Source organism: Scleropages formosus, chromosome 6 (assembly GCF_900964775.1).
Source record: "Scleropages formosus chromosome 6, fSclFor1.1, whole genome shotgun sequence".
In the NCBI taxonomy this organism is placed as follows: Eukaryota; Metazoa; Chordata; class Actinopteri; order Osteoglossiformes; family Osteoglossidae; genus Scleropages; species Scleropages formosus.
In genome coordinates, this window is record NC_041811.1 from 30,323,301 (window position 1) to 30,349,820 (window position 26,520).

General features: G+C 46.5%; 1 protein-coding gene across 2 annotated transcripts in view; it reads right to left on the reverse strand.

The window, feature by feature from the left end:
• epha5 (EPH receptor A5) overlaps positions 1–26,520 on the reverse strand; it is a 65,874-nt gene that overhangs the window by 21,919 nt on the left and 17,435 nt on the right. For both annotated transcript variants that reach the window (XR_003797761.1, XM_018754739.2), the window contains exons 4-5: positions 3,567–3,722; positions 2,977–3,312 (exon numbers count right to left, since the gene is read on the reverse strand). Coding sequence is in view for 1 of the 2 variants with exons in the window: in XM_018754739.2 (XP_018610255.2) it covers positions 2,977–3,312; positions 3,567–3,722 (492 nt within the window). In the remaining variant the exon portion in view is untranslated. The remainder of the gene's footprint in view (positions 1–2,976; positions 3,313–3,566; positions 3,723–26,520) is intronic.

Consider the following 26,520-nt stretch of genomic DNA (forward strand, 5'->3'; position numbering starts at 1 on the left):
TCATGAACTCTAGGTGCCTTGTAAGCGGACTGTAGCAATAGAGAGGGATGCGTGCTGGTTCTCAATAAATCTGAGGGCTTTCATGAGCTCTTGAGCACTGCCTGCTACCGAACTCTTAGTGTTTGGGGACAGCTGGTAGCGTAATAGCTGGAGCTGCTGCCTTTGGATCTAAAAGTCACAGGTTTGATCTCCATCGCTGGCTGTAGTGGCTTTGAGCAAGGTACTTACCCTAAAAATTGCTCCAGTAAAATTGCCCAGCTGTACAAATGGGTAACTAATTGTTCACATGTGATAATTGTAAGTTGCTTTGGAGAAGAGCGTCAGCTAAATGAATGAATGTGTTTGCCAAAAAAACCCCAAGCGACATATATTAATTATAGACCCACGTTTAGGCTTTCGAAAAGTTTGACTGCTATCCATTCCTCTGCATGTCTTCGGCTGTAGTTTCAACGATGGCCATTCTTGGGACCATGGGGACATTTTTGCCACTCTCAAACATTTACTACAGCGAACACCTCCGGTGACCTCAATTTGTCCAGGTCCCTTTCGAAGATCACCGAGTTGAAAGTATGCCATAGAGCTGCTGTGAGGTCAGCACAAAACAACTAGAGTTGAGAAATAAATGGAAAACAGTTTGGGACCAGTGTGTTCAGTCGGAATTTCACCGACTAGATGAGCCACTTGTTACCTTTAAAACGTGGGCATTTAAATATGCCACTTATTACTGGCATGACGTTGCAGATGGATTATACGAGGAGCTCCGTTTGCTTCCTGAAGGGACGTTAATAACATCTGATCAGGGCTGCGGAGTCAGTCCACAAAACCTTCGACTCCGACTCCAGTAACCCAACTCTTTCCGACTCCCACTCCACGACTCCGACTCGGACCCCACAGCACTACCCAAAAGTTGCACTTTTGCATTTTGGGGATCGACTTATCCGGCGAATATAGGTCTAAACCTATATTACACCTCTAATTGTTGGGGGTCGACTTATACGCCGGTATATACAGTACGGTTAGTTGGAGTCGGTACATTTTTTGCCGACTCCGGCAACCCAATAATTGCTGCCGACTCCACAGTACTGCATCCGATGCTCATTTTCTCCACGTTACAAATAGATCCATTTAAAGCCCTTATTTTTTTCTTTGCACAAAGCTTGCTTTGCTAGTTATTCTCTCTTATGGTCTATTTCACAACAGTGATTTACCTGCTCAATATGTGTGTTTGGCAGTCACCGCAGGCTGGAAAACGGAAGCACACGCTGGATAACGTTTAAGAAGCGATTGCCAAAAACCACGGTCAAGTTACTTAGATTAGTCATCACATTTAACGCAATGGAAGATTGTTACAAATTGTATTTTTTCCTTCGTTCTTCTTTCCGTTGAGGTGGTTGACAAAAGTATTGTAAACTCTACGAGATGATGAGTAAGTGCCAGAAAAAAATAAGTGTGAAAAGAGGATTTTATGTAAAATTGCTGTTCTGGACTTCGTGGTGAAAGAATAAAGTGTGATGTAATTGATTATTCCTGCTTTGAAAGGAATGCGGTGAAGCCCTTCCTTTGGAGAACACCTCATCTGGCTGAAACACTTCACACATGACGGTGTGTAACAGGTGGGCTGGGCGCCTAATTACAGTAATAGCTCCGATAAAGCGGATCGCTCGACGGGCTGCGTTCGGGTCGTCCTCGCTCTAATGAGAAGTCGATAGATGCTCCCTCCGTGTTTGTGGGTTTACCGGCAACATGTGGGCTACCATTATGGGATGCGCACCGAGTTACGACCGTTTGGTCTCTTTACCAGTTAGAGAAGATGGGGCCCTCGGGGTAGAAGAGGCTGCGACTCAATGTGGGCACAGTCTTCAAAATGAATGTAAAGCATAAAATTCTACTCTTTGGGGATTTTCTTTCTGCGGTCTCTACTCAATGGGTTTACTGATAGAACTATTTTTAATCGTCCCCCCAATCCAGCACCTTGGCCCCGCCCCTTTGCCACCTTGCACAATGCCCCGCGGGATGCTTTCTGAGAAATGACTGACCACCGTGAACTGATCATTATTTGCGACCGCTTCCTTTTATAAAATAACAAAAACACAGCGCTCCGGATTCACGCTTTTGAGGCGGATAGTGGGAAGGCTGTTTTCAGCAGCGAGAAACACTGGATTATAGATCCGCACAGCACAACAGACTCATCCCTACTGCGCCGGGCAACAGTGTCGACATCACAGGGGGCGCACTTTCCATTCATTCACGGGCAAATGCTCAGAGCTCGTGTGCAGATGGGTGCGAAACAAAGACCAGGAACCCTCCGCTGATATGATCGGCCTGGTCCAACGACAGAAGCAGAGAACTCGACGCAGCAACGGAAACACTAAACTGAACAAATCAAAGCTGCCATCTGCATCCTGTATGTCCTGTACCTGAGGTCGTGCCACCGGTCAGGTCCAAATTTTTCTTTTCGGCAATCAGTGCGAGGACAGGAACCCCGTGTCTCAGGGTAATCTTCACTGCAATTAAATGTTCCAGAAAAAAAAAAGTTCTGCTTCACTGTTTTGACTGGTGATCTTATCCAACAAACCTTCCTGTAGGTAAATCAGCAACTAACAGGTGTGACTTGGTAATGGATTAAGTCATTTATGTAATGCTTCCGAAAGTGCATGTCAATCTACGGGATCACCAGTGGGATCGCTTTGATTCCTGATCGTGTTCTTCAGAAAACACCTTTCCTGGCCGCAAGAATAATTATTGCTACATCACTTTAAACTTGTAGTGCATTGTAAAGAATTTGCAGACGAGGCACATCTGTTTCCATGACGAAGCTTTTAAAAAAACAGACTTCAGCACATTTAGACAGCAAACCAAGATGTCTGGGGAGATGCCCTCATGCGCATCTGCATCCCGGAAAGGTAGCAAACCGCTTTTGACCTGGAGCCCAACGTACCGCTGATTAGGGAAAAGGGGAATCGAGGTGCGGCTCACCTGCTTGGTTGGTGGTGACATTTAGTGTGACGAACTGTCGGCTGTCGCCGCCGAAATGAGAGACGCCATTTATGGCCTCCACCTCAAATGTGTAGTTGGTGTGCGCCAGGAGGTCGGCAACCATGACCGAGCAGTTGCGCAGGCTAGTCCGCCGCGGGAGGTAGCGTACGTGGCCACCGCACTCCTCAAAGCGCCACGGCTCGGCCGCGACCTTCCGGCACACCACGTTGTAGGTGACGTCCTTCCGGCCACCCGTGTCCTCTGGAGGCGACCACTCCAGAAACACGCTGGTCTCGTTCACGTTGGAAATGGCATTGCGGGGAGCCGTGGGGGGCTCTGGGTGTGGATAAGTCAGACAAGAAAGCGCAATGAGCCCCTCGCAAGCTGACTGCCACTTCCAGGCTGGCCATTGCTTACGTTTGTAATGATTCCTTTTGGAGATTCAGTGGCGAAAACTTTAATTGTGCATTAAATTGTAAAACGAGAAACTGCTTAGTGACTAAATTTCACGGGCCCTGTATGACGAAAAGAAGAAAAGCTCGTGCTAATTGAATAAATGTAAATGTGTGGGTGAAAACAGTAAAAGTTACTGGTGCACGCCATGTTGTCAGGGTCCGAGTCTCGGCGGTAGAAGCCCTCGTCGCACTGGCAGGAGGGGGAGGCCTCCGTCTTGGTGTAGCTGTGGGGAGGGCACTTGGCGCAGTTCGGAGTCTGGGCGGAAGCCTTGAAGAACCCGGGTCTGCACGCTGCGGAGACAGAAAGATGGCGTGATGAGTAGGGAGGAGGAGCAAGAAGCACATGAGGAGAACAAGAAGGTTGGTGCGTCGGCTCGACGATATCGCTGCGCTGTTAGGCGAGACTCCCTCCGAAGGGAAAAAGAGCCAGCTAGGAGTTATCGACCACGGGCTCATCAGCTTACAAAACCTTGTGTTACGATCGAGACAGGAGACAGTCAGTCCAGGCTGGAAACAGGTGAGGAATAAAGAGGCAGAGCATGTGTATCAATTCCCTCCTTAGATGACAATGACATTGTGTAACCTAGACGAAATGCTTGCGGACAGCGGGGAATAAATAATATGCACATTTATTCATTTAGCAGATGCTTTTCTCCAAAGCAACGCATGTCTCAGAGAACAATGCAAATTGGGTGTTACATCAACAGGAGTTACACGTGATTCTTGAGTGCGGTCCATTTGTCACAAACCACCATATGAATCAGTGTACATTACACAAGTACCTGCATATGGCTTTTTCATTATTAAATTAATTGTTATTAAAACATCTTTAAGCATAACAAAGATGTACGTGTTTATCCAGCGCTAGAGGTCGGGAAGAAGCAAGTCTGAAAGAGCTGAGTTTTTAGACCCTTCTTAAAGCATTGAGCAGATTCAGAGATTCAGCAGTTCTGAGTGAGGGGGGAGGTCATGTCACCACATCGGAGCCAGAACTGAAAACCTTTTTGCTTTTGATTTTGGACGTCTTGTATATGGGACTGCCAAGCGAGCAGACGTGGAGGAGCGTAGCAGTGTGGTTGGGGTGCACTGAGTGATCAGGTCTTGTCAGTATTGGGGAGCAGATCTGTTGGTTATTACACATAAATTGCAAACGGAATACAGAAACAGACACACACACACACACACACACACACACACACACACACACACACACTGGTTGAAACCACTTGTCCCGAGCGGGGCTGCGGCGAGCCGGAGCCTAACCCGGCAACACAGGGCGCAAGGCTGGAGGGGGAGGAGAGACACCCAGGACGGGACGCCAGTCCATCGCATGGCAGTGGCAAGCAAGGACATTCGCCGACACATTCACACAATAGAGGCAAAATCAAAAAAACAACACAACTGGGCTGTTAACATCAGCAGTTTGATGACTAGGACCGGCACAATTATTTAAATGTTATTAATGCGAGTACCTTGAGGGACTTGTTTGAATCAATGAGCATTTTTCGTTACCCTCGGCAACTCAGTCCCCTGGCGCCCTGCCAGCTAAACTGCAGCAGGTTGAAAAATTTTCCAAAACTACTGTAACCGATTCCCTCTCTCGCCACTTGTCCTTCGCTCTCAAGAGAGTCTTAAAATATAAAGTAATCGGGTATTAAGCATCATTCACAGCTGTTCCTGGCAACAGGGAGACAAGACGCAGGTTCTGTAATCTAATTTCCACCAGCGTTTAAACGGCACATTGAATGCAGACACTAGATGCTTCTGCATTCTACGCTTTCTAGACAAGCCGAAATAAATTTAGATCATTTATTGCCATAAAGGAAGATAGATTACCTGTGCGCTCTGTGCCAAGAGGTGCAGAGAAAAGCATTAACGAAATGTCCGCTAGCGCACATAAGGGAGGAGACGGGGGCTCTGCGGTGGGACTTTGATCGGCTCGTGCTTCACCGTGAAGGAAAAAATGGAAATCAGCTGGATAATGACTGTATACACTGCATGATGGGAATTTGTTTTCCTAGTCCACACATGAGCATGCCTTACCACTATGCTGAATCCAGCAAATACATTTTTATAATCAAAATGCTGCCTCATTATTAAGAAATGTGTTGTTCGAAACGTCCAAGTTTTCCTTCTTCTTTTTTAAAGAAATGTCTGTTTCCAGTGCGGCAAAAACCTCCTCCTTAACAAAAACGAAAACTAAGAAAACTTGCTGACTATGGGAATTGGGGGTGTAAAAAAAAAAATAAAAAGAAAAACCAAAAACTCATTTCATTAACACCATGAAACTGAGCTATTTTGGGTGTAAAAAAGAATTATGCATATCCATGCGCATGCTAGTTACAGTAGCTGGATACCGAATTATAAAACACGCAGCGGAGGATTATTCCTTCTTAAAGTACATAATAACTAGATGCTTCCACAGCGCACCTTGACTTGTACTTTTCAATCAGCTCCGTCACATCCATCTCCAACAGACCGATGGTCCGGCGAATGGGACGCCCAAGGACCTGCACGCCGGGTGATGGATTTACGGCACGATCCGGACGACCGTGCCCGGCCGGTCTCGCGGTCCAGGGTTAACCTGTCTCGTTGATAAAGGTGTCCCTTCGTCATTTGTCACGAGACGAATCGCCCGGCCGAGCGGCGTGCTGGAAAATTGGATTACCGAAGGGCAAATTCATTCACGTTCGCGTTACGGACGTTCCGACGGTACTCAAACATACACGCAAAGTTTTTCAAACAGCCTTAATGCTCCAGCGGTGAGAAGATCTCAAGCTTTTTTGATTGCTCCATTAACGCGCAGCCCCGAGGGCCTGACTGAATCGCACTTGTCCTTGGCTCGACATCCGCGCCCTTGACACAAAAACGCAGATGCACGAAATTTGTTAGACCGCCGTTCCTCAGACATGATAGAAGCCCCAGCTTCCCCAGGAGAGTCAATGACACTGTGTACATTTACGCGTCTCGTAATTGAACTGTCAAACACGAGCCAGATGATGACCGTGTCGCTGTTTGTATAACTTGGACCGGGCTTTAACGAGACATCCTGTCACACAATGTATGCAGATCGCAAGCAGTTTCTGATAATACGCGGTATCGGAGGACCGGTTTTACCACGGCCTGTGAGACAGCGCTGCTGTTTGGCAGCCGACCCGCGCAATATAACCAAGCGGAGATTTACCAGACATGCTTTGTCCCCCTAGTGCCAGGCTGTTTGGAGTTTATGTCTTATAAAACACACGGTTGTGCGGCGTGATCTGATAAAAAGGGCAGCATGATGCAGCCCAGGCCTCGACGCCGCGCTCCGGAGGAAACACCCGTTTCCCAGCAGGCTTGTCTATCCCATCTGCGCACGAGGAGGAGAAGGGCAGGAGCGTGACCGCGAAGCAGGTGGCGTAGCGGTGTGGGAGCTGGGCTGGAAACTGAGAGGTCACAGGTTCGAAACTAAAGGGACAAGCTACCGCTACCCACCTCGGCGAGACACTCGAGTCTTTCGGTAACAAAGCCAAGTTGCATAAATGAGTAAAATGTAGCATCGGTCACGTACGCAAATTGTTTGTAATGAAAGCATCTACTGCAACAAGCTGAAATTCATAAGGCGGCACAAGAGAAATGTTGTTTCAAGACCAAATTGACTTCATTTCTCAAGATGTATATTCATTCAGCAGCATCATGTCGCGTTAAATCCGTTGCCATGTTAAATGAACAATTTCTGTAAAACCTACTATCCATCAATAGAGAATAAAAATAACTTCTCCCCGCGTGTTGCAAAATCAATGTCTCATTGTGCTCAACTGTAATTGGTGCAGCCGGAGTCGGACAGGCACTTCGCAATTCTGCGAGGAATTTCCAGTCTCCCATCGCCTTTGAAATCCACACCGCTGCAAGTCTGGCCTCTGCTCAGTCGGATGAGCGGGGATTTGGGGCTGAACTTTGACGTGCTTCCATCTCTATCAAGTCGGATCCATTATTTTCCAGACATGGTTGGAGGGCAGGCTGTCGAAGTTCTCTCTCTCTCTTTCCCTCTCCACGTCTTTGAGGCTCACGCTGGGATTAACCCCCGAGTCCTGGTTCGCTCCTGCGTATGATGGTAAGAATCCTCGAGCCAAGCTGGTGCAGGAGCGTCAGGTGTGATGCCTACAGCGGAGGTCACAGAGGGGGCACCTGTGAGGGGCCTCACTGTCACACCAAAATCAATGCGGTTCGAACCCAACGACCCACGTCTGGCCTCCAAAAATAGCGAGCGGCTCATGGATAACGAGAAATGTACTTTTCTGCGCTCGGCACTTTATATCTGGAAATATTCAGCAATTTCTTTCTCGCGCCCGGCTCAGCCTTGTAATGCTAGACTGATGAGCGACTTCTTGAGAGGCATTCCTCCAAGTTCCGTCCCTTAACGTTCGTTAACATCACGACAATCACGGCCACGGCGTGGAAGAGGAAATATTCTAATTTGCGAATGCTAGTGGCCATTTGAACAGCGCGTCCCTTTCCTCCTTCCTTATCGCCACCATTCTGCCATTCGTTAATGGGCTGTCAGGAGCTCCACTTCATAACAGGAATCCACTTCAAATCACCGGGTGCTCACGGCGACCTTGCAATTACTATTACCCTCCCTCCCGCTGGGTCACCTGACAAATGATGATTCGGATAGACCCCCCGCAGTCCCTTGTTAATGGAAAAGCAGTTTATTTCTGAGCGGGTGCCGGGGTGTGTGAAGTACAGCGACACAGCGCCAAGGGGGCCTGAGCCCGGCGAGATAGGGATGTATATCACCGGCACCCAGAAGAAAATAGGATGCAAGCTTAAGAACAACAATCGGATGATAAATTCATACCTCCGCCCCTGTCCCGTGGTGCATAATCACTGTGGAAACCCGTTTAGAGGTCTCTGCAACTCCGCCGCATCCCTTTACATTTACCCATTCAGCAGACGCTTTTCTCCAAAGCGACGTATACCTCGAGAGAGCAATACGACGATGGCATTGCATCAACAGGCAACCTGAATGAGAGTTTGCTTTTTTTTTTTTTTCTTTGGTCCACACTGATGCCATATTTTGTTCATTTTGTGCCCTATCCAAACTGGCCACGTCCTTACCCTGCCTTCTTGGCAGGTAGGCTATACGTAGCCCAGACCCCTCCCAGAGAGACACACCACTTGGTGCCGAGAACATATTCTACTAGGTTTCATACAAATACCCGAATTTAACAATTTTTTTTTATTTTATTGTACTCCTATTCAGTTGCAGGAATTAGGCAAAAGGCAAAAAAGCTATGGGCAACCGCCTGGTGAGATCCTAATCCGTCTCATAAAAATTGCCTAGAAATTATTTTTTAAATAAATTGCCACCGTAACATGACACATCCAGAGCCTGTTATGCTCGACAACCTGCATCACAAAACAGCAGAGGACATTTTTCCACCTTTCGGTCAAAGCGACCGGCCCTCTGCTACACCAGACAAGCTGCGATATGATAGAAGAGTCCAGCCTAACAGAAACAAGCTGACCTCAAATTAAATAACGTGCTGCGTTAGAGCACGGTAATACAGTTTGCAGTCGGCCGCTTGGATTGCGCTGGGGCGAGCGTGGAATGGACCCTTCTCCGCTCGACCACTGATTAAGCACAAACGTACTTCAAGGAATGAATTGCTGATATTTAATCGCCGTCCCTTTAACTCATTCCCAAAATTCGTATTCGTTCTGACTCTCATTCTTCACCAGGACTTTCTTCTTTACAGTGACGTGTGGGTCTGAGAGCTGTACAAGAATGTGTTATTTATCATCTCCCATTACAAGGCGGGTGAGATTGTTGGATGCGCTGCCCTTTCTGCCCCCCTCCCCTTCCATGCGCGGTAAAGCAGCGGGAAGCAAATGTGATTCTCAGAAACTCTTTACCAGAATGCCCTTGTTACTGTGGGGGCGACAGGAGAGGGGTTGTGGGAAAGCTCTTAGAGAGAACGGGTAAGTGATTCACCTTAACAGACCCCTTGCTTCCTGTCATACGGCATGAACCACAGGACACACGCGTGCTCGCACGCTCGCGTGGAGAATCCAAGCCGAGCTCGCGTCCCCGAAGGACCGCGAACTCCCACCGAGATGATTCTGCGAGATTTTGCTGTACACTGGCTCACATATATAGCCAAAACATTTGACGCCGAATCAACGATGAGTATGATGTGACAGTCTTGTCTGCTGGCACAATCCCGGTTAACGTAGCTCAGATGGTGTAAAATACCACGGCAAACCTGCTCTGTCACCAGCCAAAGTCACCGTGTTTTTCTGTGATGTATGAAAATAAAAAGAATTTTAAAAAAGATTAAAATGTGAGGAATTTCTCCTCTAGTTTCTGTCGTTCTTTGTGCTTGTTTGTTTCAGCATGTACAGGTGATCCCCGATTTATGATGGGGTTATGTTCCATAAAACCCATCACAAGTCGAAAATGAACTTAATACACACCCCTGTGTGACAGACTGGGAGATGCGGATCACAGAGTATTGCTCTATGTATTGCTTGCTCGGGAAAAAAAATCAAAATTCAAAGTACAGTTTCTACTGAATGTCTATCGCCAGCTCACCCTCACACACACACACACACACACAATCTGAAACTGCTTGTCCCATATGGGGTCGTGCGGAGCCGGAGCCTAACTCGGCAACACAGAGCGAAAGGGACGCACCCAGGACGGGATGCCAGTCCATCACAAGGCATCCCAAGTGGGACTTGAACCCCAGACCCCCCAGAGAGCAGGACCCGGTCCAACCCACTGCACCATCGAGCCCCTGCCCACCCCCAGCTCACCATTGTAAAGTCGAAAAATCGTAAGCCAAACCATCGTAAATCGGGGTCCACCTGTATAAGAAAAGCCTGTCTTCCATCACACTTCACAGCAAAACCATGAGCCATGATGGCACCGAACAAATTCAAGTCCCAAAATCAGTCCCCTGTCACCATGTTTGCCCTACTTGTCTTTAGAAAAGAAAACATCTTTTTCACTCCACCATTGCTACTTCATGGTTATACGTAGTTTATGGTAATGAGTTAAGATGTCTAAAACGGGAAACTCTCCATGCAACCATTTGTTTTCATGAACCGCTGGAAGCAGTCTCTTGAAACATAAAGAGTAAGGCAGAGTACAGCCTGCTTGGGACACAATCATACACTCACTCACACACTAATGTAGAGCCAGTACCTTGCAAAGTGTGATCAACACACACACACACACATTTTCAGAACCACTTGTCCCATATGGGGTCACGGAGCCTACCCGGCAACACAGAGCATAAGGCCGGAGGGGGAGGGGACACACCCAGGACAGGACGCCAGTCCGCCGCAAGGCACCCCAAGTGGGACTCGAACCCCAGACCCCACCGGAGAGGAGGGCCCGGTCCAATCCACTGCGCCACCCCGCCCCCGATAGTGTGATCAACACATTTTGAAAATTTGTTCTAATGTAATGTTCTCATGTCTTTCAGAGTCAAGACAAAGGTGTCATGGTAAAAATCTGTGATTCACCCTATCAATCCAGCAGGGATAACCCACACTGGGGGTTCTGAGTTGGATGTGATAAATACCGTGTTTAATACGTATCTGGGTCTCATTGGTTTTTAGTTCTTTTCCAATAACTTGGCAACGTGCTTGCATTCGACAGCTGGAATGTCACGCAAAAGACTCAGCCGGAGGCAGGCTACCTGAGAAGATTCATTAAGATTAAACATGAAAATTTGCCTAAATTGGTGACCACATTTTTCTTTGGTGTTTACCATTTTCTGCACACCGTAAACCTCAATTATGAAATTTATTAATCATTCAAGGGGTAGACTACATGTCAAAACGTATAATGCTCAATTTCCTTTTATCGTTGTTTACATAAGGTGCTAAATGGGAAAATAATTCCGTAAACCATTCTTTTCCAACCAGTCAGTCTATTTAGAGAGTTTATTTAAAGTAATTGCTTATGGATGGCAGCCAACAGTGACTGTCCTGCTGATGTCTAGGCTTTAAACAAAGGTCAATTTCTCAGGTTCAACAGAACACATTCGGAATTTAAGCAAAAAAATTAATGCAGTTCAACACTGTTTCACAATGTACAAGTGAGGAATTTGAATTTTCTCCAAACCACATAAAACTAAAATAACTGACTCTCATTGCATTGCCAAACATCTGCAGACCAACTTTATTTTTGAAAAAGCCTATCGGTTCATTATCACCCCTCTCTCATTAAGCCTCAGCATGAATAACTATGATCAAATACAACAGGTTTGGCGAGGAAACAGGAAAGAAATAGAATGGGTAAATTAGATTTACGGAGATATGGAGCAAGTTATGAGCAGTTATGAAGTGGCGTCACTAGGGTTGGTGTCACCCAGCGCGGTAACTCATGGTGTCACACCCCCCCATGGACCTCCTCCTGTACCAGACCATACAGAATCCTTAGTAATATTTCTTGTACTAATGTTACTAATGGTAAATTGTAATTCCCCTATATCACTGAATGTAATGGCAAAAGTAGTGACATAAACAACTAGCAACATTAAAATCACACCTTAAATCACAATATCATACACACAGCCAAAATGTATTTGCATTTACATGTGGTTAAAGTGAAAATTCGGTAAGAAAACCATAGGATTCAACGTAAAAACATTTAAGAACTACATTAAAATTCGTTATTTTAATGTTATACTAATTACCACAACATTTTAGCCAAAACACAAGAGAATTTGAGAAAATCAGCGACTACGAAAACAGCAGCAGCGACGAAAACCCGAGCGCGAGCTCGTAGCGCGTGGAGACGAAATCACGTGATCCGAAGCGTCGCTGTAATTGGGTAACAATGAGAGCTCTGAGCGGAGAGCATTAAAAAGTTCAAAAAGTAAATTAGCTTCGAGTTTTACTCTTGTAGGTATATTGATACATGTCAGCTGGGCTTTATAACGAAAAATGTTTCTCTTCTTATAACTACCTGCAGGGATACTTGTATAAAAAATAATACATTTCTGCTGAAACGCTGCTCACAAATTTTAGACAGTCATTTTGACGTCACCCCCTCCGACGGTGTCACCCAGTGCGGTCCGCACCCCCCCGCATCTCCCTAGCGAGGCCAGTCCAGTTATGGACTTGATAGAGTAGGACAGCTGGAGTAAAGGTGGCAATATAGACCATGGTTAGGAGAAGCAGCAGAGATGATCTAGACTGAGTTGGGCAGTGTAACGCTGATGACACAGACTTTCACATCTGGAATAAAAGAGATGATCTAAATTGGCTCAGTTGAGCTAATGGAGGTGATAGAGGCTGAATTAGACAAGGTTACAGAAGCTACGCAGACAGGGTTAGGTGAGTTTACAGGGAAGCTGTAGACACTATTAGGTAGAAGAGCAGAAATGATACTGACTGGACTAATGGATACGGTAGAGACTTGTGTTCCGTGGGGTAATACGGATGATGCAGACTGGGTTAGCTGAGGTAACAGAGATGATACAGACTGGGTTAGATGGGCTAATGGAGATAATACAGACTGGGTTAGGTGGGGTCATGAAGATGATAAGGACTGGGATAATGGGCATGATGTAGGGTGGGTTAGGTGGTCTGATGATCACCGACAGACACCTGATCCCCAGCCACTCTGCTCGTCGACATCCTCTTCTAAAGCCCTGAGACAACCTGCACACAGAGCCATTAGTCAACGTCACCCCCACCCCAACACCCGCTGAAAAAAAAAAAAAGGGAGTGGGGAAAAGGGTATTGTGTGTTGCAACACCTTCATAGCAACCCTCTCTTTTTATCAGTCTGGTTTTGGGTGGCAGTTCAATCACAGCCTCTATCAGACACACCGGGAAAGACGAATGAAACAGAATTCCCATCACCACTCTTTGGAGGCCTGTCTACTCTCTCCCGCAATCCATAATGCAGCAGAGACATGTTCACCAAACCTGCATCTCTTATCCGCTCTATGTACTACATGATTGGTATCTCCAAATTTTAATAAACGGGAGGGTCCCCTGAAACATTTTTTTTATTTCTCAGTTCATTCTTACCTTCCAAAGCCGGAGCATGCCTGCCCTTCCGCAAATGACTAATAGATAATTACCAAAACTTTCCGGAGCTACATTCGGTAACGAACGTGGCTAAACGTCGGCTCCCAGGGAATTCTTTACACTCAGAGAAAGGACAAAAATGGCTGCTGTCAAATGCTCACCTCTTCATTTCCTACCTCTGCATGAATGATTCAGTTCTCCCCTCCGGCCCTGAAAATGCAACCCTTCCTCGGTCTCTTATTAAGTGAACCAAAGGAAAGGATTCCAGAGGAGTCTCATCTCTCCGAGACTGCGAAGAAAACAGCCGAGTATATCCATGCATTGACGTTCGAGGATTAGGGCTGGAATATGACACATCATGGGGTGTGGTGGCGCAGCGGTTTTGGCTGGGTCCTGCTCTCTGACGAGTCTGGGGTTCGGGTTTTGCTTGGGGTGCCTTGCGATGGACTGGCGTCCCATCCTGGGTGCGTCCCCTCCCCCTCCAGCCTTGCATCCTGTGTTGCCGGGTTAGGCTCCGGTTCACCGCCACCCCGCTCGGGACAAGCAGTTTCAGACTGTGTGCGTGCGTGCGTGCGTGCGTGTATGAGACACGCCACAGAAAACACCAAAGCAGCAGTACCACCATGGATTTTTTTGTTTTGCTGTTGCCATTGAGGGGGGGGGGTGCGGTAGCGCAGTGGGTTGGACCGGATCCTGCTCTCCAGTGGGTCTGGGGTTTGAGTCTCGCTTGGGGTGCCTTGTGACGGACTGGTGTCCCATCCTAGGTGCGTCCCCTCCCCCTCCAGCCTTACACCCCGTGCTGCCGGGTTAGGCTCCGGCTCCCCGCGACACCGTATGGGACAGGCGGGTCAGAAAGTGTGTGTGTATGTGTGTGTGTGTGTGTTGCCGTTGAATAGGTGAATTAGATTTTTTTTTTTTTTCCTGCAGAAATTGACATTTACAAACCAACCAATTTCAACAACTGCTTGTCCTGAGTGGGGTCGCAGTGAGCCGGAGCCTATCCCGGAGACATTGGGAGCAAGGCTGAAGAGCTGGGAGGGACACGCCCAGGAGGGGATGCCAGTCCAGCGCAGTACCACAACTACATACGCAGACACACACTTGGGCGAAGGTACTGGAGCAATGGCAAGGCAAGCACCTTGCTCAAGGGCATTACAGCCGGAGGCGGGGACTGAACCGGCAAACTCCAGAGCCAAAAGCAGCCGCTCCAAGCACGATTCCACTAGCCGCCCACATCTACAAAATCACATCCCCAATTTAATTCAACATTCTCCACCCCAAACACAAAAACAGAACAAGCGCATCAACAGGTCCTTCATTACTTTGTGACCCCCAGTCCCCTGATCCTCAATAGATCCAACATCCAAACCGCTGAATTCATTCTTCCAGCTTTTCGACCACGTTAAGCGACTTTCCCGAAAGATAATGGAGCTCAAATTCAGCGACAATTTTGATTTTACTCTTGCGTTCAAATTCCTGCATGATGAGCAACATGGGGACGGGATGCCCTCGTCCTGAGCTTCACCCCTTGAGCAACATGGGGACGAGATGGCCTCGTCCTGAGCTTCACCCCTTTCTCTTTTGTGGAAAAGGAGTCCAGCGAAGCATGGAACACCTTCCCCAAGGAGGTGACAGTTTACATTGCCCGTAGTGGGACAGGGTGGATCCGCACCATCGCATCCCCCCAGCTGCCCCCACCTACCCTCTTGTCAGTTCACACCGCACGGCCCTCACAGAGGAGCACCGAGCGCTGCCCCCAAACATTCTCAGTAAAACGGAGGGCGTGAAATCATCCAATCAGATCATTTTATGGTCCAGCTTGTGCTTTGTTGGAACAGGATTAGATTTTGTTGCTCTGGAGATGGGGGGGCTCATCTGTGATGGAGGCTGGGGATCTGGCCATGACCTCCCCATACCCACCCCACCCCCCCCAACCCTGAAGTTGGAGGCACGATGTCTTTCCGATGACAAGGCAGAAAGGGACATTCTAAATGTGCTGCCCAAAGGCTAATGGGTAATTCATCTGTCCTGCAGAAAGAAAGGCCATGCAATTAAAGAGCCAGATGAGATAGATCCTGGTTTCAGATTCTCTCTCTCAACTAAAGCACATTTCAGTAAGTATTCATTTCATGCATTTATACAAGGAGTGAAACACTTCTTTTATATACATATATAATACTTCATTTTAACTGTGGCATTTGGGTCAAATGGAGAAGCCATAATTAACATATATAGTAATTCTCACCACTAAAGAACAGGCCCACTGTACATCTTACTGATCTGGAAATAGATGTGGATACTGGTTTACATTAGAGGAGAAACATGGACACTGTACAAGGCTCATACATAGAAAAAAGGGCGGTTTGAATATGAACAGATGCTGAATCAATATATGCCCACTTACAAGCCACTCATTCAGTAATAATGGACACATATGGTTATTCTAAGGTCAATGTGTCCTTTTCAGACTCTTTTTCAGGATTTCCTGACCATTTTTTTTTTTTTTTTTTATTTTCAAGCAAACATATGGAATAGATTGCATTTCTGCACAAGGGCCAACGAAAGGAATAGGCCAGCTCAGACACGCCAAAGAAACGGATAAACTTCCTCTTCCTGACCTGCGATTCCTGTAACGGAGCGCTCCAAAGCAAACAGAACGCAGAGCGACTGAAGTTCTACCGAATTTCTACCTTCGGCTTTTTTTCAGCGTCGGGTTTTGAGGCTGGCTCCCCCGCTGAAAGGAAGGGTGACACGAAATTGGAGCTTCGACTCCACGCGACGTATCGCTGAGCGGAGTATTCTAGCAGCTGGATTTGGTGTGCAAAAGCAGAACGAAAAGGCAGCTGATCTCCGTGTTTAACAAACAGATTTAAATCCAGGGCTGTTACCCCTCCCCTTCCCAGCAGGAGCAAAGCAGACTGCCTTTGCCTTCAGGGGATACAAGATGGAGCACTTTGCATGTAATAGGCTGCTGCCCCCACAGTACGCAGCTCCAGCCCTTAGCCAAGATCACAGGAGCAAGTCCAAATAAAACAGCAATCACTCTGTACACATGGACCTTCATCAGCTGAGATCAAGCAATCCACAGAGGTAATTAATATTAATATCCTTGGCCTTTGAGTCAAGGAAGAGGTCCTGCTGCTAAATTATGCTCAATCTAATCTGAGCAAGAGTTTCATTAAACAGCCCCCCCCCCCCACATTCTCTTTGCAGTTTGAAGACTTGCACAATTTCCATACAAACATTACAAGCTGTATGTAATTTCTTCACTTTTGATAACCGCATAACCGACATAAAATGCAATATTTGTATTCTGATGTATAACCATTCAAAATACGTATCTCAGAACAGATGTGACTAGTATGTCAATAAAACAGCTGGAACAGCTGGGAGTGCAGTGTTAAGAGCTGCTGCCTTTGCACCCAAAGGTAGCAAGTTTGAATCCCACCTCCAGCTGTCAGACCCTTGAGCATGGAATTTACTCTAATTGCTCCAGTAAGAATTACCCAACTGTAAAAATGGGTAAATAACTGTAAACAGCTTAACGTTGTCAGCAATTTTGTAGAAAAATGTCAGCTAAATGAATGGAAAACTATACTATAGAATACAGTACATTTACATGTATTCATTTAGCAGACACTTTTCTCCAAAGACATTTAAATCTCATATAAAATACAATGTTTTCATTACATTAGGAGAGAGATATTTACATTACATTACATTTATTCATTTAGCAGATGCTTTTGTCTAAAATGGCATACATCTCAGCAAAAGTACAATTTATGCATTACATTAAGAGTAGACATAGCTGCAGACATATAAGTCTCAAGTAAAAGATATCGATGCAGATGTGTGATTCTTAAGTACAGTTAGTTAGTTACTTTCCACCATATGAACCAATGTTCATCACACAAGTAGCTGCATAAAACTTCATCAGAATATCCACAATTCCTGATTACCGTCCAAGTTTTTTTTTTTTTTTTAATATAAGATACATATACATATTTACATTACATTACAGGAGTAGCTGCGTAAAGGTTTATCCAGGTATGATCTTAAAGTTATAGTGCATGAACATTTACGCCTTACATGAACTCAAGAGATCATGAGTGAAATGAGTCTGCATAACAAACTTTGAAAATATTTATGACACATTTAATCCCTAACCTAAAAGAGAAAAGGGGTGCGGTGGCGCGGTGGGTTGAACCACAGTCCTGTTCTCCGGTGGGTCTGGGGTTCGAGTCCCGCTTGGGGTGCCTTGCGAAGGACTGGTGTCCCGTCCTGGGTGTGTCCCCTCCCCCTCTGGCCTTATGCCCTGTGTTACTGGGTAGGCTCCGTGACCCTGTATGGGACAAGCGGTTCTGAAGGTGTGTGTGTAAAAGACAATGTGTATAATGCATTTTGTTCCTATAGATACGTCACATTTTGGCTAAATTAAATCAAGACGCATTGGTCACATGATGACAATAACTGCGCAAGAGCAACGACACAAATAAGATGGGCACAGATTGTTCCGACCGTGACAACGAAGCTAAGGAAACCGCCCGCCTGCACAGAAAGCGCCGGGCGCTTTAATAAAAGCAAAATATTAAATATTTTACAAACAACGGGGTAGGATAAAAAGGGAAAGCACTTCTTTAAGATGCTGCTGCTTCTTCATCCCGGGTCCACGAAGCCTACAGAAAGCACTTAAGTTGTCATGATGGAGGAGGAAAACGAAAATGGCTGTAAACGCTGTACATCCGTACCGTAGTCTGGATCTCCAGCTGTGTGCAGGAGAGGAACCAGTACGCCCTTTCAAAACACACACACACACACGCCGGCAGATACGCTCTCCGTCCCACACACGCTCTGATTTTCACCAGTACAGCAACACACAGTGCCCAATAAATTCTCAAACAAATATGAACTGACGGGTTTTGTTCTACACTTCCTCAAAGTGTCCCTTGGAATACGGTGTTTGAATATGTTTTACTTAAGCGGAAGAGCATTTCGGACAACAAGAAATCACCTTTTTTTTTTTACCCTGAAGATTTTATTGCCAAATCTATGTGCTCGAACCTCAAAGTGTCATTTCATGTGTAGCTGAAGAAGCATTTTATTGCTGTAATAAACATTTTATGTCTGTGGAGCTATCGCAATAAAAACACGAGACCTGCAATGATCGAAAAACATTATTAACTCATTGATATGACTTAATATATTATGAATAGGCAAGTTGCTTAAAATAGCGTAATACTTTTGAAACATTTAATGCAGCATCGCGGCACAGGAGAGTAAGGATGGTGGCTGATATTCCCAGGAGTTGTCATACTTTATTGCAGCTTTCCAGCTCAAGGCTCTTCTTAGGAAATGATTTAGTGACGGCATTAAACTGTTGCCGGAGCAGCAGCGTTCCATGTAAATAAAGCGGCACTTTCCGCACTTTGTCACGGAGCGCGATGGGAGGTGACAGGGCAGACGAATGCAAACAATGCTCGCAGCCATACAAGCCCGCTGAAATTTACGGCGCTGGCATTTCCTGTCCAATTCGGTTACGTCACTTTGTTAACGGTGATCTGACGTCGGACGCACGGGCAAAATCTGAACGAAAAGCCAAAATAACCCGCTGCTGTTATTCTGGAATGTTAACAGCCCTGACACTGATCCCCCCCAAAACCTGTAGCTGCTCTACAACGTTTTATAAGGTTGTGTCACCATTATGGAAAATTCCAGAAACGTTCGCTCATGTATTGGCTTGGAATTTTCCCCACAGTCCCTCAGCATGATGCCGCTGTTCTCACATCGTCGTGCCTTTTTAATGATGGTCCCAATTCCCTTCCACCAGACTGAGTTTTGCATTACCTGCCATAACGGGTGACAAGAATGAAAACGGGGGGGGGGGGGGGGGTGATCACGGGAGATCAAGAGCTTTCAGGAAACGTTCAACAAAGCCTTCGGCCTGATATCGGCACGGACTGGAGCAGGAGCCCACTTTACACGCTTCCACAGCCGCCAGCTTAAGAATTTTAACCAGTGCATCCCCAGCGTTTCCAGCGCAAGCTTTAAACTCCCGCGTGCGGCACTACCTGTGAGGGCGTTTGCGCTGTTAATCCTTGACAAACGAGATCTTACAGCTGTGCCGAAATTCTAGACAGCCCACGGAAGGAAATAAAGTTTATAATAAAAACGGTCACGCTGCAGCGCATTTATAATGGGAGAACTGGTAAGCAGCCTTCTTGGAAACTAATTAACACTTAATCCACACTGATTTCAATTAGCTGTCAAGAAGAGTGGGACATATCTCTTGCATGCTAATAGCTATAAATTAAACATGACTTTTGATGAGTGTCAAGTGACAGAAGGAAAGTAAACGCATCAAGCATCTCATACTAGGCGAGATGCGAAAGGGAGCATTAAGCGGTGCGCTGGTCAGGGAAGGCTTGGCTTGTTTTTACACGGATGATATATTGGTGTTTCGAATCAGGACTCTGGTCTTTACACAGCGGGGCTTTATTTAATCACAGGCTCTGATAACGTGGGGCTTTAAGGTGCAGATCTTGATGGCGGAAGCATGCTGGAGGCCAGTCCAAAGTGAGTCCCTGTGATCCCGTTAAGAGTCTCCAGCACGCAGCTGGAGTTGGGTCTCTTGGAAAGAGCGAGCGCTGACCGCTCAGCAGAGATTTGGCCTACATTTACGAGACGCGCATGAAAGACTCCGTCCAAGAGCCAGCGCGACTTCGAGAAAACAAATGGCCGAAAAAAAAAAAAAAAAAAAAGAAGACTTTGCAAGACTATAAAAATAGCACAGTGCAGAAACCGTTATTTCGTGAAACCCTGAATTTACATATTACAAAGCAGGCTATTACTGCCACACCCAGCATCGCACCCCAGGCACCTGATCCCACTCAGCCCGACCAGGTGTAAAGGGAGCCGCTCCACCGCCGCCCCTTGTCGGAATCTCAGTCAAGAGAACCGTTCCCTCTGCGCCAACGACACCCACCGCATTCCATGTCCTGTACCCCTTCGCCCTCGTCTCCTGTCCTCCGTTTTCTGGCTCCCGACCACTCGCCTCGTCTCCCGACTTCGATTTCGGACCTTCGCTCTCACCTTGAGCGCCGATCTCCTGACCATTCGCCCACCTCCGACTACGAGTACCAGCCTTGCCCTTCAGATTCCAATAAACAGTCCGCACTTGGGTCCGGCCTCCCTCGTGTCCTCCGTTCAGCCTGACAATTATAACGTGAACTGATAACGGTGCACTGATCGTTACACAAGGCGATGACTTTAAAACTCTCACCTGCAGCTCACTTGGTTTGAAGCATTGTCTTTCCTTCCCTCGCCGTGTCTTTAAGTGGCCATTTCATTCGGCTCTTGTGACAAAAGAGCCATTTGTTCCAGGGAAAAATCATTTGGGAGCCAAATTCTGTTGGGAGTCACAATTTTTTTTTTTCGGGGGGGGGAAGCTGCGCGATGAATTACTCAAACACTCGGGGTACTATCTAAATGGTATCCTGTCTCACTGAGAAATTGGGGAAGACGATTTCAAACTTTTCAAGAGAACAGAGAACTAAAAGTACACGCAGTCCAAGACTTTTACGCCAGCATTCCGAAAAGGAATGAAGCCGTTCCGAAGACAAAAGGTGGCTGTGATCCTCTGCCTTGATATTAATATTTCGTTGCGTTTCCATCATTTTGCCCACCCACTGAAAACAGAGATAACACGTTCTGTGTGTGTTCTTAAAATGTAAGGAAATTACCACAAAGAAAGGAAACATAGACATCGCTGTGCCACATACAGGTGGGCCCCGATTTACGATGGTTCGACTTAGGATTTTTTCGACTTTACGGTGGTGAGCTGGAGATAGACATTCAGTAGAAACTGTACTTTGAATTTGGAATTTCGTTTTTTTTCCCGGACAACCGATATGCGGCATGATACTTTCTCGCAATGGCTGGCGGTGGCAGCGATCCGCATCTCCCAGTCTGTCTTGCAGAGGTCCGTATTAGGTGTATTAAATGCATTTTTGATTTATGATGGGTTTCGCGGAACGTAACCCCGTCGCAAATCAGGGACCACCTGTATTTTGAAAACTGACTCCAAAAAGCTTAAAATACTGGGATTTTAAGAAACGTACCACACGGCTTCTTTTAGCCTAAACACTTTTGCCAGTATGACCGTAGTATGATTTTCCTTCATCAATGAATCTCAGACAACCGACCTCAAAGAAGGGCTCCCTAAGACGGCCCAGCTTCTAAACAATTACAACGGTCTTCGAAACGCAAACTTGTCTAGCGGCACGAAGTCCATTGGGCCTGAGAGACAGCTCTCACTCCCCCTTCATCCACAAAGCCAGACTACTGGGCACATTAAATTAAAAATGTCTCTCAAAAGACCATGGAAATTTGCATCTTTTAATGAATCAAGCACATGCAAAAGGTCACAACACATGAAAGTGCCAATGACTGGTAATTTAACAGCAACTGTCCCCTAGAACTCAAGAGAGCGCAGCATACAGCAGTTAGTCCTTCACATAATGGAAACCTCACCACCGTCTGTAGTGCTATAGACACGATTTGGTCTTCTAGACTGTGTATCAGTGCAATATGTACGAAGGCAAGGAAAGCGCTCCAAAAATAAATACTATCTGCAATCCATAGTATCTAGAAACACAGTACATGGGGTGTACAAGACAGTATAGGGCGGCACAGCGGCACAGCAAGTAGCGCTGCAGTCTCACAGCACCCAGGTGGTGTGAGAGGATGTGGGTTCAATCCCTGTTCAGTCTGTGTGGAGTTTGCATGTTCTCCCTGTGTCTGTGTGGGTTTCCTCCGGGTGCTCTGGTTTCCTCCCACACTCCAAAGACATGCTGTTTAGGTTCCCCCAAAGTGTGCAAGTGACAGAGAGAATGTGTGTGTTCCACTGATGTATGGATGAGTGACCCAGTGTAAGTAGCGTATCTAGCAGTGTAAGTCACCGTGGTGAATAAGGTGTGTGGGCTCTATGTGTGTTAACACTACATAGAGCTCACTGGAAGCTGCTTTGGAGAAAAGCTTCTGCTAAATAAAAAATGTACATGTACATCATGTTTAGAGAAGCTTAACACAATGCTGACCAAGAAAAAAAAAAAAAAAAAAACACATTTCTACATTTCATGTTCAAAGTTCAACACACATACCCCATGAACACAACAGCTAATGTTACCATCATGATATGATGTTAAAATGTGATTTCTCATGTCACGCTCACTTAGTAAAAAAAAGTGATGCTGTTCACTGTGAAGGTGCAGCCCTGCCGGCGTGACGCCCAGTGATTCTGGGATAGGATCCGGACTGTCGCAACCCTGACAACAATTAAATTTTTTCATTTAGCTGACGCTTTCTCCAAAGCAGCTTACAATAATAATCGACTTATAATAATTTACCAGTTTGAACAGCTGGGTAATTTTTACTGGAGCAACTGAGGGTAAGTACCTTGCTCAAGGGAACAACAGCCAGAGGTGAGATTCAAACCTGTGATCTTTTGGGTCCAAAGGCAGCAGGTCTGACCACTACACTACCAGCTCTCCTCACAAGCTGGTACAAGGCTGGTACAAACTGGACAAGAAGAAACAGTTAACGAAAGTGGGCGAGCGAGAGAGCGAGCGAGAGCGCGAGCGAAACAGTTCTGCGGTCTGATGGACGACAGACCGGCTTCATTCACAGACCTTGGCTTTTCTGCGAACGTTGCGTGAGCGCAGGCGGCAAGTGTGCAGAAATGGTAAATGTGAAATGCGACACGCTCCGGGTTCTCTTCTGGACCGCGGCTTGAGGCCACATGTAACACTGCGTCTTGTGCAACACTTGCTTTTCTGCCAGACGAGCGTCTGAAAGAGCCAGTAGCTTTGTCAGTTGGCACAGTCGGCGGAGCCGGCAGCTGCTCTCGTCCAGACCGCGCCCCTGGCTGACGTCTCATAGGAGCGCACCCCCACCCACGAGTCCTTGAGCCACGTACGGAATCCAAGCGGAGACACGACACAGACAAGGGGGCTGCAGGGGAACTCTCGGGCAGCAAGTGGCATAGCTATTAAGGCTGGCTGAATGCCAACAGGAGTGCTGCTACTGTACCCTTGAGCAAGGCATGTAACATAAATCACATAAAATAGGTGTTATAGCACGTATGTGAAATAACACACTATATACAATAAAGTGGCTTAATTACCGTTTTTTGCCAAAATCAATAATGGGACATTTTAATACAGAAATCTGGATTAAGTGCTTACGGAAGGGGTCAAAAGAGGCTGGAACTCACCACCTACACGACCACAGGTCTGTGTCTTTAACCATAGTGGTGCTACAATAATTACACACGTGAAGTGATAGGAACTGATATAAAATGCCTTCCTTAATCAGCATGCATGCACTTTCCTTCCTGTCCACCCTCACACCTCGCACCGCTATGATCATCGGCGTGGAATAGGTTACGATCGGAGGTGCAAGTTTCCGCAGAAGGGCTCGATGTGATGCTACGCCGCAGTGTAACGGACAGAGCGCCAGTGGGATCTCCACTGAGCCTGTTCTGCCTCTGCAAAGCTCCAGAGCGTGACAGACTGGGCTAAATTGTTGGGGTCCGTCATCCTACGCCACATTGAGTAACCAATGACACAAATCCGTCAGCTGGGCTTTGAGTTGTCTGGCTGATAAAAGAAGAAGAAAGATTCATATATGAAAATAAACAGAGGCCTCCACGTGCCGCATTTATATGAATAAGACGGTCAAAAGCCGAAGGACTTTGTTTGTTTCAGCCGTGCGATGTCAAATCTGAATATTTGATGCCTTGTTGAAAATGTTGCCGAACAAAATTCTCACCACAAACAAAAACAGCATTAAAAAATCAGCTGCACTTGTATTCGTCTGCACTGTGACCAGCTAACTGGAGTGAAATTTAAAATTTAATCTCTCTGAATGTCAAAGACTGAATTGAGGTCTCGGGTTACCATGGAAACTGGCATAAAGATCTATTTACTGTAGGCTATAGACACAAACATGGGAAAACAGAAACTTCGGCTCGGTGTTAAAAACACCCCCTGAAAACCAGCCTGCTTCCAGCGAGCGGCTCGCGAGGGGACCTGCCGGCTGCACCGAGAGCCAGCAAAGACAACAAAACACGGGCGTTAAAGGCTACAAAAAGAAGCCTCTAGGATGAGGAGAAACAGACATTTTTTTGTTTCAGATGGAAGGTCGCCTTCATTCAATATTTAACGTGAACTCTCACTCAACCAACTTCATGTCAAACAATGTCTTGATTATTGTTTGTTTCTTCTTTCTTGACAGAGCCAAGGGAACATGAGCAATGGGATACTCCCAAACAGTTCCACTCATTCATGCTGCCAATAAATCACTGTCACTGAAAGGTCAGACTTCATCCATTTATCAGGCTGCATTTGGGCAATTAGAATAAGAACGTTCGGGCAGTCTTTTGGATCACGGCGTTTACATTCAGCCAGTGGCTTCTGCGGCTGGGGTACGGCAGCGCGACCGTCTCACAGTGTCTTATTCCAAGTCTCTAAGAACCAAGCTGTGCCTAGCGACAGGTCCTGTCGACGTTTTTTTTCCCCTTGTCTAATTAATCAGCATCGCACACCCAGTCTCCCAGCCCCCTGGAGACCAGCTGTTGCTTTGTCAGATCCTTCCCATCATGCCTCTGACTTATGACGGACGTGCGGGGAAGGCATATTGATGGACCCGGCCCATTGTCCTCGGCGCAGTCTCGCAGCAGGTCCTGGCGCTGCCACAATATCGGCACACAACCGTCAGGCAGCAAACGTTCCGAGAAAGTTCGGGGAGCTCCCTGGCATAGATACCGGGTGGCTCCGAGAGATAATCAAGGTCTCAATCATTACAAATCCTCTCTGCTTTAGGAACGCTGTAAAAGCTCAGAGCATGGGACCAGATTGTTAAAAATGCTGACATGAAACAACGAGGAGAGAGACCCTGGGCTAAATACTACAGAGTTACTGGTTTTACACTTAGAAGGTGGAAGCTCACTGCTGAAGGAGGAAAGTTACATTTAGATGTACAGGTGGCCCCCGATTCACGATGGGGTTACATTCCGCGAAACCCACCGTAAGTCAAAAATATCGTAATTCGGTAATGCTTTTAATACACCTAATACACACCTCTGTGTAACAGACTGAGAGATGTGGATCGCTGCCGCTGCCCAGCATCGCGAGAGAGTATCGCTCCACATATCGCTCGCCCGGGAAAAAAAATCAAAATTCGAGGTTCGGTTTCTACTGTGTCTATCGCCAGCTCAACATCGTGAAGTTGAAAAAATCATAAGGCGAACCATCGGAAATCGGGGACCACCTGTACATCTCATAGGAAAGACAGATGCAGACGAGTGATTCTGAAGTACCTTTCTTCAGCTGTGATTCTTAATATTGTTTCTTTCCACCATATGAACCAATGCACATCACACAAGTAGCTACAGAAAACTTCAACCGAATACTGATGATTCCAAATAACCTTCCTAGAATTTTTTTTTTTTTAAAATATAGAAACATTTACGTTACATTACACACACACACATTTTCAGAACCGCTTGTCCTATAGGGGGTCACGGGGAACCGGAGCCTACCCGGTAACACAGGGCATAAGGCCGGAGGGGGAGGGGACAGATCCAGGACGGGACGCCAGGCCGTCGCAAGGCACCCCAAGCGGGACTCGAACCCCAGACCCACCGGAGAGCAGAACTGTGGTCCAACCCACTGCGCCACCGCACCCCTTACGTTACATTAATATAACGTAAATGTTTATATATTAAAAAATAAATTAAAAAAATTAACATCGGATTGTACATTGCGGTTACAGTTGGTATAGCGTACTTCATGCTGCTTTTTTAACCACAGCTGATTGCTTAGAAACATGTATGCAAGCAAACCATGGCCTAATCAATCCTCAGAAACCATGGCCAACATTTGCATAATGTACAGCTATTACTTTTTAGCGCTCAGTGTGTGGCCAATACTATTCGGAAGGTAATCCTGTTTAATAAACTTCTGTAATATGCACTTAAACAACACAAATTAATT